The following is a 12385-nucleotide window of genomic DNA, read 5'->3' as shown; positions in this document are numbered from 1 at the left end:
AAACATTCCAATTATTTATAAGGAAAATTTAGAAATACAAGCCATTCGGACTAATTGAATATCTGGACTGAATCTTACATCTGAGACGGGCAAATAGTGATCTACAATCTTGAATAAACTAATTAGTATAAAAAATAATAACCTCGAACTGCAAAGAAAAAGGGTGATCACAAGCCAGAAGCCACACGATCAAGTTGGGTTCTGGTCATTGAGATAGGAAATTCAAGAAGGAATATTAATACGTTCAATTCAGATATGGAAACAATTATATACCTGAAAAATGCCAACCACTTTGCAAATACAAATAATAAAACTAAAATACGACTACAAAGCTGCTCCTGTCATATTCACCAGAAATTACACCTTCTAAGCTTTAATAAAATACCACTACCACTTCGGTAATTCTTTGTGATTCCAATCTTATTCAATTATACAATGCAAAATTTTGGAGACAGTCATGAATTTTTAATAAAATAAATAATTGGTTAAATTTGTTATCTAATATATAAATATTTTGCTCATTGTTTTGTTTTCCACTGATTTTAATAAAATTAATGAAAACAGTGATTTAATGTTATATATGGTACTTAAAAACAAATATTCTAATATCAAAAATATTTTTATCAAGCACAGTCTTTGTAAAATTATATCACAGGTCAATTGAAAAGTTCCCGCCCTGACACATAGATGGCACTACTAAAAATAAATCCATATTTAGACTTTTAGTTAGACCTAACCCTCAAAAGCTGCGTGTATAAATTTGATAGCTGTCGGATCATTAGTTTGTGAATTATAGCATTTTGAGTGAAGCAACTTTTGTTATTGTGAAAAAAAAAAGATAAAAAGGAATTTCAGGTGTTGATAAAATTTTGCTTTTTGAAAGGAAAAAATATAGTTGATGCAAAAACTCGGCTTCATGCCGAGTTTCCGGACACTGCCCCAGGAAAATCAACTATCAAAGATTGGTATGATAAGTTTAGACGTGGTGAAATGAGCACTGAAGATGCTGAACGCAGTGGAAGCCCAAAAGATGTTGTTGCCGACGAAAACATTTAAAAAATCCACAAAATGATTTTGAATGACCGTAAATTGAAATTGAATGAAATATCAGACACTGTAAAGATATCAACTGAACGTGTACGTATCATTCACGAATATTTGGGTATGAGAAAGCTCTGTGCAAAGTGGGCGCCGCGCGAGCTCACTTTTGACCAAAAACAAGAACGAGCTGATGATTCGAAGCATGCATGGAATAATTTTCATTGACTACCTTGAAAAAGAAAGGACCATCAACACCGACCATTATATAGCGTTATTGGGCCATTTGAAAGACAAAATGCCAAAAACGGCCGTATTTAAAGAAAAAGAAAACGCTGCTTCACCAAGACAATGCACCGTGTCACAAGTTACTGAAAACGATGGCAAAAAACCATGAATTGGGCCTCGAATTGCTTCCTCATCTACCGTGTTCTCCAGATCTGGCCCCCAGCGGCTATTTCCTGTTCTCAGATCTCAAAAGAATGCCCACTGGAAAGAAATGTACGTCGAATGAAAAGGTAATCGCCAAAACTGAGGCCTATTTTGAAGCAAAAGACCAATCGTACTACAAAAATGGTATCGAAAAGTTGGAGGGTCTCTATAATCAGTGTATCACCCTTAAAGGGGATTATGTTGAATAAAAGAAACTAATTTTGCCAAAAAATGTGTTTTACTATGGTAGGCCGGAGACTTTTCGATTGACCAAATATATCATAATTATTTTAAGTTCAAGCTTTTTTATTTCATTAAAAATATCACCAATTTGATTTTTATACTGTAATCAAAAGAAATGAGCCTCTTAAGATGCTCCTTAAAACTGACCTCGAAGACATTTTTTTGATATTTTGGATGTGAATACTTAAATTAATAAAATTAGAAGATATTTTTTATTACATCTTACTTTAGATATACTTCTTCTTCTTGTTCTATTCTGCTTGAGGAATCGGGCAACCGTCAAGTGATATAATTAGGTTTTTGTCATTTCGCCTCAAAGCAAACTTGCATGGACAGATTTCGAGGTATTCAGCTTTATTTTTCAATCTGTAATCTATTACCAGTTATACTTTTTCTACAGCTCTAAGTACAGATATGTTTTTTGCTATAAAAAGTAAAGGTAAAGGTTCAAGAAATACTTATTTTGTTGTTGGGATATTAGCAATATAGAGCACATACAGGGATGGTTCAAAGACAATACACTTGTGGGTGTGTTTAACAGTACAATTATTTAACTCATGTTCTTTGAAGAAGGAAATCTATATCCTGGACGGAAACCATTGAATTCTGCAAAACGCTATGAATAAATTCCAACATCATGATGTTTTAATGCAACACCATATTTGAACCCAATAGGCCAAAATTAGCTTTATGATTTTAGGTCAAGTTAAGAGTATCTTCCGACTAACCAGTACAGTTGGTGATTTTGAATCTAATCTGCTCTGCTTTTTATCTAACATGATGTTTCCAATTTAACCTAACATAAAGCTGTATGCCGAGATATTTAGCTGATTCTGCTTGAGGAAACGGGCAACCATCAAATGATATAATTAGGTTTTTGTCATTTCGCCTCAATGCAAAATTAACATGGACAGATTTGGAGCTATTAAGCTATAGTTTTCCAGTCTCTAGTCCATTTGCAGATCTTGTTGTATATATTTTTTCTACAGCCTCAAGCAGAGATACATCTTTTGTCGTGATCACTGTGTCATCGGCAAATGTCTCAAGTACTATTTCTTTTGTTATCAGCAATATAGAGCAGATACAAGAGAGTACAGATACAGATATCTCGTCTTGTTGAAAATGTTGCATATTTGTTTTATAATTAAGGCTGTTCTGCCTCGAGAACGTTCGCTAGGGTATAGTGTCCAGTAGACATCATAATCTCATATTTTAATGTATTTTTTTTAGAAAAATGTATCTTCGATATGAGAGCTATATCTATATTATTTGTTTTCAGAAGTAGTTCTTTTTCCCGGTTATTTTTCCAATTTTCTACTCTATTTACTAACTCACCGAGATTCGAAAGAATTTCTTCTCAATTTCTGAAATTCACTGAGCAATTTCAGTTCATGTCGACGATAGTTGGCTCGTGGGTTATATTGTCCAGCTTTTTATTTTAATTTGTATATCGCTAGATTTTTTGGCGCATATATTTTTTATCATTGGAATTGCAAATTTTTTATTTTCAATGAAAAATAGCTTTGCAAAGTTTTGGGTTTTGTCGAGTTGTCGTGATTTTTTTACTATAGTCATTTTAATACACAGGTAAAATAATTCCCCATTAAATAAAGCTAATGCCTAACATAACAATAAATAATAATTTGATATATCTTAACGACTGAAATTCTATCAACAGTAACGAAAATAACGTACGCCTAACTAATAAAAGAAAAAGTGAGAACAACACGCATTCTTTTAACAAAAATAGATCCTACAAGGTCAAGATAGTTAGACGGCAAAAATGTGTTCTTTTCCTGTTGTGCCCGATGTCCAATGACCCATCGAAAACCAATCGACAATCGAAGGAAAGAGGAGACTCGATTCACTGGCTCCACCAGCCCGAATAGCACCTCGAGATACGAAGAAGAAGAAAAAAATGAGTCTACGTCTATTCACGACAGAACCTACTTTTCCTTTTGCGAACAATGTGGTCAGAAGGAAATGTAGCATAACTTGTAACTCGTGTTTAATACGCGTCTGCGACATGCACACATCGGAATTGTTAAATAATAGGTTACTAGTTCTTCAATGGCGCACGGCAAGGGGGCTCATAAAAATAATTAACATATAATGGTGCCGTTTTTATTGGTACGGCTTCAACGTTGTTTTGCTCGATCTGTTGCAATACTTTACGGGCTACGAAGTTTGAATATTTAATAAGATGTGAATGGTTAAAATTTACACGCTGTTTAAACACAATATTTACGATATTGTTTCCTATATTGTAGCGATAAATCAGTGTATACGGTATAATTTATTACGGTCATGCCTTGCTTGCAATCCTTTTCTATTTCAAGTCATTGTCATTGCTATCTATGTCATTTTCATTTACGTTCAACGTGTTGTTTTAAAATGAATAGTTTTGTACATTTTTTAAAATCATTTATTATATTGTCAACAACGACTAACTTTTTATTATTTATTTTATTTTTTATTTTATATAAGAATTTATCTTTACCAAAGCTTAAATCTAGGTAATATACTAAATTTAGTATCTAGTCTAATAATATATTAACAGTGCTATTTTTTCTATGAAATGCACCTTACTACACTACAATACACAAGATCAAATGGTTTCATCATCAAAAGTCTGTGTCCTGTATTGGTGTTATCCAATAGTGGCAGTATTGCTGTATTAACATGAGAACGAAGTCTTTCGTCATGTCTCTGTGTGGTTCTCTTGATTTCTTGAGTGATTATCGGTATCTGAAGGTATCGATGTAAGTCCTACAATATCTGGGTGGACTTACTATGCTTCTTAGGACTAATAATATGGTATAATATAATTTTATTATTTAATTAAAACATTGTTACTAGTCGTTTCCGTCTAACCTACAATTTGTCTTTATGATAACTTAAATCTAGACATATAACTAGGAGGACCCATCGGCCCTATCTCAGTCTCTGGTTAAATAATGTTTATACATGTCAGTGCTGTATTTTTTTAATATATACACCTCACTACACAACACTACACAAGATCAGACGGCTTGATTCTTTCCTGATCTGATGGTATCTAATAGTTGTAATATTTCAATATTCGTGTGAGAAAGGAGTCTTTCCTCATGCCCCCTTGCAATTCTCTTGATTTCTTGACTGACTGTGGGTATCTGAAGGTCTCGATGTAGATAATCAGTCCTATAGTATTTGGGTGCACCCACAATACCTCTCAGGACTTTGTTCTGAAAAATTTGTATTTTGTTTATGTTACTCTTTGCAGAGCATCCCCATAATTGAACTCCGTATGTCCATATAGGTTTCAATATTTGCTTATATAATAGCAATTTATTATGTACCGATAATTGTGATTTTCTTCCAATTAGCCAGTACATTTTCCTATATTTCAATTCCAGTTCTTTTCTTTTCTTCTTTATATGTTCCTTCCAGCGAAGTTTTGCATCGAGATTCATTCCGAGATATTTAGCGTTGTTGCTATATGTAATGATGCTATTATTTAATGTTATGGATGCTTGTACGGTCTGTTTATAGGTGAACTGCACATGTACAGATTTACTTTCATTAATTCTTATTTTCCAAGCTTGTGTCCAATTATTTATATTGTCACTTGCCTGTTGTAATTTTCGTGAGGCTTCTTCACTATTGTCTCCGACAGCTATAATCGCAGTATGATTGGCAAATGTAGCCATCGTAATATTTTCCGTTTGTGGTATATCACAAGTGTAGAATAGATAAAGCATTGGTTCCAGTACACTTCCTTGTGGTACACCTGGTTTAGATTCTTTTATTGTAGAGTAAGCTTCTTCGTGTTTGACTCTAAACATTCTGATTGTAATGTATGATTTTAATAGTTCAGTGTGTTGTTTTGGTAGCATTTTCTGTAGTTTATGAATAAGGTCTTCATGCCAAACCTTATCGAAAGCTTGTGCTACATCTAAAAATATAGCTGAGCATACATTTTTACTTTCGTAGGCTTATTCAATAACATCTGTTATTCTGTCGACCTGGTCAATTGTTGAATGCTTGTTAATAAACCCAAACTGGTGTGTTGGTATTAAGTTTTTTCTCTCTATGATCGATTTTATGTACTGATAATTCGATTTTCTTTCAATTAATCAATATATTTTCCCATATTTCAACAATAGTTATATCCTTTTCTTTTTAACATGTTCCTTCCAGCGAAGTTTTGCATCAACAGTCATTTCGAGATACTTCGCTTCTTGCTATATGGAATGAGTAGTATTAGTTATTGATATTGGTGAGATCTGATTATACGTGAACTGCACCTGCACAGATTTATTTTGGTTAATTTTTATATTCCAGGCTTGTGTCCAATTTATATTATCACTGGTAATTTGTCATTTTCTGGTTGCTTCTTCATTATTGTTGTTGACATCGTGATATTTTAACCATTATAGCACCATAGTAGACCATTTGTAATATATCACATGTGTAAAGTAGGTAAATATTTATCCCCATCACACTTGTGGTATACCTGCCTTAGTTTCTTTTAATATAGAGTAGGCTTTGTCACTCTTAACATTTTGGCTGTGATATAAGATTTTAATATTTCAGTGTGTTACTTCAATAACATTTTCTGTAGCTTATGAACGAGGTCCTCGTTTCAAGCATTATCGAAGACTTGTGCTATATCTAAGGATATAACTAAACATACTTTTTAATCTTCATAGTCTTATTCAATAACATCTATTATTCGATGGCTAAGATCACTTGTTGAATGCTTGTTAATACACCCAAACTGGTGTGTTAGTATTAGGTTTACAAAAGGTTTTGTACTGATACTATGCCAGGTTTCGTACTATATACTACATGAAAGAGCTGTTATTTGTCTGATAGATCCTTTTAATTTTATTTCTCGTTATACGAATATTCCACTCATTTGGCATAATTAATTTATCAATATAGACACCCACTAAGAATTTAGTTGAGCAAATTTTAAACAAAATTCGTTTTTAATCTTATATATAAAGACTCGATTTCTGCATGTTTATGTTGGCAAAAGTGGGAAAGTAGCTGATAGATTAACTTAAATTTTGCAGGGTGTTTCTATGCACTTTTTATTCCAAAGCTTACGTTAAAAAGCTTGCTTGAAAGTTACGTTGCCATAGTAACCGTCGTTTATAATTACTTATACTGAAGTTATTATGATTAAAATAACTACGATTTAAATTTAATATTAGTAAAAATATTTTTATAAATAAATCAAAATTTTTTTTTATGAAAAGTTAGTCAATGTATTGGCTTGAAGTTTGAATGAGATATTCTAGGCGTTTCAAATAAAAACAATTTGAAAACACAAAAGGCGTTTCAGGTAAAAACAATTTGAAAACACAAAATGATTAAAATTATTTCTGATGCTTAACACCGACGACCAGGTGAGCATTTAAAAGGATTTGAAGATTTTTGGATTAAGAATAAAATTATATCTGACAAATGATTATATATGTATTTTTTCTTGCCTTGCTATTTTTACACATGATTCCAAATAATTGTTAATAGAATTCGAAATTATAGGATGCTACCTGTTTTTGAAAAGATAAATACGAGTTAATTTATTAATTATTTATTCAGATAACTGGCGTAAATATTTTTCAGAAATTATTGATAATATATTAGGAAAACTTTATATTTTTATATATAAAAACAGCTATAAGTTTAGTAATCTATAGACAATATAGCTTGTGTCAGCTTCATTTACAGTTTATAATGGATATGATATACAATAAATGAAATAGATAAATTTTAAGCAATTTTTTCAAATTCAATGATAGAATTATACGATTCTTAGTTTCATTCTTTTAGTAGAGTGGATATTTTGCTATAGTAACAATATTTTCAATAACAAATATCCATAAGTCTTGAAAAAATAATTTGAATGTTATTAGCTTAATCTAGCTCAATCATCTTGCATGACATAAAAAAACTATGTCAAATAGTATTTTTAATGTATTAATTAATATTTATCACAGCTGGAGGAAACTGAAACTGCATCAACACCTATAATAATGTTAACATGCCTAGAACACAACAAATGTTGAGAATGTTTAGATTTGGAAGTTATTGGAGTGGATTTAAGTTCGGGAAAAAGACTAGTACTCAAATAAAATGAAAATGTTTGAGTGAATGAAAATGTCTAAATATGTCTTTGGCAAGATACAAATGTCGCTTTAGTGGCCTCAGTTTAAAACTGACGATCTCTACTGAACAGCAATATTTAATCCTGTGTCAAGCTTCAGAAGCGTCCAAACTTGTTGCCAAAAATAATATTAAATCTTTCAAACAAATTAAATCTTTATTCTTTCAAACAACTGAGAGTGAATTAGCAATTTGTAAAATCAGTCATTTCTATTAGTACCTTTTATTGTGTTATCAACAATTAAGTTCAACAAAACTATTTTCAAAGCAATCACTATGTCAATGGTAATCAATAGTATGCTACCCCTTCTTATTGTGAGCTCTTTTGAAATAGTATTATTGGCAAATTTAAAGATAAACAATATCTGAACATTTCCATTTGTTGGTCTGACGAAAAGATTGATTTTGGAATTTTTTCGATAGTTAGGATTTCAAATCAAGATATCGATATGGTTTACTAACAGCATCGATATTTTTTCAATAAACCTAATATAAATAATTAAATAAGAACTTCCACCTTCCAATCACCATCACTGTTTACCAGTAATTGGTTTATCTGATTATCATTTGTTCCGATGATTACTTAAAGGTTTCTTTCAATAGGACATTCAAATTCATGAATTCATTCATTAATACTCTTGTCTAACATTCACAATATATCGAAACAGATTTCCAACCCTTCTAATCGACCACCTTCAGCTCCGTTACTCGACATGATGGACAACAACCAAATCCAAAAGCCACCTTGGATCACGAACCCCAACAACACGGCCGCCATAAGACCTAACAACATCATGCCGTCCCAACAGAACGTAACCCGTACCCTCAGCATGCCCCAGTTGAAAGACGCCCTGAAAAATGAACAAATATTCGATAAACCATTACCAGGTATGTTTATTCCTGTTTACACTCTTCAAAGGTGTCTTAAAATTCCCCTCTAGGTTTAAAAGGACCGTTATACGGTCCTCCGAAACCGCCACGAAGCGCTATCGGCATGGAGAGGACCGCATCGAACCAACCGAGTAACCTAGACCGGGCCGAGATCAGAACGGCTTTAGCTAACTGGCACATGGGACTATTGACCAATCAGGAGCAGGGAGGTAAAGATGTGAAACGGGTAGTGAACGGAAACAATCAGGTAAGAACATCACACCGGCTACTTAATATAAACGAATAACCGTAATGGCAACAATCAGGTTTATCCCGGTATTTTAAGAACCGGAAGGAGTCTGGGTGATGGTAAGGCGGCCGTACAAACCGAGGTTCCGCAGGGGCCCCACCAAGTCCAGGGGATCTATCAGAAAAAACCGAACGCTCGCCGAAGAGAACCCAGAAGGCACACATTACAAAATGGTATCGATTACAACATGCTAAAAAGAATGAAACAGATCGAGCAGGAAAAGGAGGTGAGTGTCAACCAGTTTGGAAACTCATTCACGATTCTTAGAATGTAACGGCACAAATATAATCGACTAGTGTTTGAATATAACAGATCAATTGAAAAGGCGCCGGCCTACCATAGTAAAACACACTTTTTTGGAAAAAATAGTTTTTTTTTATTTAACATAATTCCCTTCAAGGATGATACACTGATTATAGCGACCCTCCAACTTTTCGATATCAGTTTTTTTGTCATTTGCTTCAAAATAGGCCTCAGTTTCGGCGATCAACTCTTCAGTCGACGAAAATATCTTCCCAGCGAGCATTCTTTTGAGATCTGAGAACACGAAATAGTCGCTGGGGGTCAGATCTGGAGAATACGGTGGATGAGGAAGCAATTCGAAGCCTAATTCATGGATTTTTGCCATCGTTTTCACTGACTTGTGACACCGTGCATTGTCTTGGTGCAGCAACACTTCCTTTTTCTTCAATTGCGGCCGTTTTTCGGCGATTTCGTCCTTCAAACGGTCCAATAACGCTACTTAGTAGTCGCTGTTGATGATTCTTCCTATTTCAAGGTAGTTAATGAAAATTATTCCATGCGCGTCCCATAATACAGACGCGATAACCTTTCCAGCCGACTGTTGCGTTTTCCTACACTTTGGAGCGGGTTCATCGTGTGCAGTCCACTCGGATGACTGTCGATTGGACTTCTAAGAGAAATGATGGAGCCATGTTTCATCCATTGTCACATATCGACGCAAAAACTCAGGTTTATTACGCTTGGTCGTTCTTCAAACACTGTTCCGAATCATCAATTCGTCGTTGTTTTTGGTCAAAACTGAGCTTTCTCATACCTAAATATTCGGGAATTATATAATGTACACGTTCAGTTGATATCTTAAGAGTATCTGCTATTTCATTCAATTTCAATTTACGGTCATTCAAAATCATTTTGAATGACGTCTAAACTTAGCATACCAATCCTTGATGGTTGATTTTCCTGAGGCAGTGTCCGTAAACTCGGCATCTAGCCAAGTTTTTGCTTCAACTGTATTTTTTCCTTCAAAAAGCAATATTTTATCAATACGCGAAATTCCTTTTTATCCATTTTTTTCACAATAACAAAGGTTGCTTCACTCAAAATGCTATAATTCACAAACTAATGATCCGACAGCTGCCAAATTTATACACGGATCTTTTGAGGATTAAGGCTAACTAAAAAACATATGGATTTAATTCTAATAGAGCCATCTATGTGTCAGGCTGGAGACTTTTCAATTGACCTATTACCATCAGACATAGTAGCCACGTCCACGTAGATAGATATTAGCACCCGGTTACGGATTGTCATGAGAATAAATTAGCCTGAAGATCCAAAGCGAGAAACGATCAGTTTTACAATATTGGTTTTTGCATGTTTAATGTTCAATTTAGGTAGTCCTTGTTTTATAACAGTTGACAATAACTGTAATTTACTTCGGTCTTCATGTTATGCACAACGAGTTCGATGTTTTTACTGGTACTATCACGATACCTGTGGATTAAATTATGTTATTAAACATCATGTTCGGATAGTTTTTACAGTTTCTTGATTATTATTTATATCACGTAAAAGTTTTCAACAACGAACAGAATTCTTTAAGTTTTTTACAGTGCTGGTGGATGTTATATAATCGAAATATATCGTTTATTATCAAATATATCATATATCGACTACAGTCCCAACAATTCTGCATATTCTTCTTGCATTTTAGACGGAGCATGGTCGAGTAATGCCTTGAAATCTCGATCTTCAATATGTTTTGACTGTTCAGAACGCTTTTTGTCTTCGGAGTCCATATCACCAATTTTAAAACGCCGAAATCAGTGTTCACATGTTGAAATTGATGGAGGAAAGTTGCCATAAGCTTCACAATGCATTCGATGACCTTCAGCTGCCTTTTTCTACAAACTGAAGTAAAAAAGTAAAACTTGCCGCAAATGCGATTTACTCGTCACAGATTGAGACATTTTCAACACCGTGAAAAACATCTTTGCTCACACTTAGACAAAATGTCATACTGAAATAGTAAGACTTCAACATGTTTAAGTTGCTCACAAATGTACCCGATGCTATTTATTACACACTAACACCATGTGTTATAAATCGTTTCATATTAATTTATAGGTCTGATATAAAAATAATATAAAGTAAAAAAAAAATAATACTTAAAAATGTTGACGTATCAATCAAGCTTTTACATTTGGACAATTCACCTGTGGACCTATGGAATTTGGACATACTCAATTGCTTGCTACTTAATTGCCCCCATATTCTCTAGGCATAGCCCGGTGTGGCTTCTCAGAAATTAAAAAAACTGAAGGACCGTTGTTTTACAAGCATAGATAATGTTAAACAGGTCAGAACTATCCCAATGAATGTCTTCCAGAAATGTTACCAACAAGATAATAAACACATTGCGCTATATTCAATACATTCGGAAGTCCCACAAAGCAATATACTGGGTCAAGTATTGTATCTCCTGTATATTGCTGATTTGCATAATAGAAAAATCACTATATACCCAGACAACATGTAATCTTAACATCTCTCGAGGACCCAATCAACTGCAGCTGAAAAATTTGCGCACACCCTATTGTGAATGTTACTAATAGTCAATTTTCCCAGGCGGATTTCTAACTATCTTGATGTGCATATAACCTGAAAGAAACACATACTTGCTAAACAAAAACTTGAACTCAAACTAAACAAAATATGTTGACTTCAGAAAAAAGATACTACTGAACAAATCAATGCTAAATAGACCTATTTGGTCCTACAAGATTCAACTATGTGGTATTTCTAGCAAATCAAACAAGCCGTAATTCATCAAAGGTTCCAAAACGAAGTTCTGCGTCCTATAGCTGACGCTACATAATACGTCTGCAATGAAGTGATACAACACGATATCCCTCTAGAAACCATAACAAGTCCAATTCAAAACGTTGGTTAATAAAAATTCGTAATAGTTAATGCGTAAACATTTAACAAATATAGTTAAACCACCAAGAACAATAAAAAATTCTTAAGTGTCATCGGAATTGGAAGAAGTATATAGACAAATAAATAAAATTCTTGCTGAAAAAATAAATG

At 33.5% G+C, this 12385-nt stretch overlaps 1 protein-coding gene across 2 annotated transcripts in view; it reads left to right on the top strand.

Annotated features, from left to right (window-relative positions):
* LOC143198618 (suppressor APC domain-containing protein 2) overlaps nt 1-12385 on the top strand; it is a 30659-nt gene that overhangs the window by 16417 nt on the left and 1857 nt on the right. For both annotated transcript variants that reach the window (XM_076407957.1, XM_076407956.1), the window contains exons 3-5: nt 8538-8757; nt 8811-9007; nt 9066-9275. In XM_076407957.1, coding sequence (XP_076264072.1) covers nt 8538-8757; nt 8811-9007; nt 9066-9275 — 627 coding nt within the window. The remainder of the gene's footprint in view (nt 1-8537; nt 8758-8810; nt 9008-9065; nt 9276-12385) is intronic.

Source organism: Rhynchophorus ferrugineus, unplaced genomic scaffold (assembly GCF_030347505.1).
Source record: "Rhynchophorus ferrugineus isolate W39M unplaced genomic scaffold, kcgeb_rfMv2 rfM6, whole genome shotgun sequence".
NCBI lineage: Eukaryota > Metazoa > Arthropoda > Insecta > Coleoptera > Curculionidae > Rhynchophorus > Rhynchophorus ferrugineus.
Note: the sequence above shows the minus strand (reverse complement) of the source record. Positions and strands in the feature narration are given on the sequence as shown.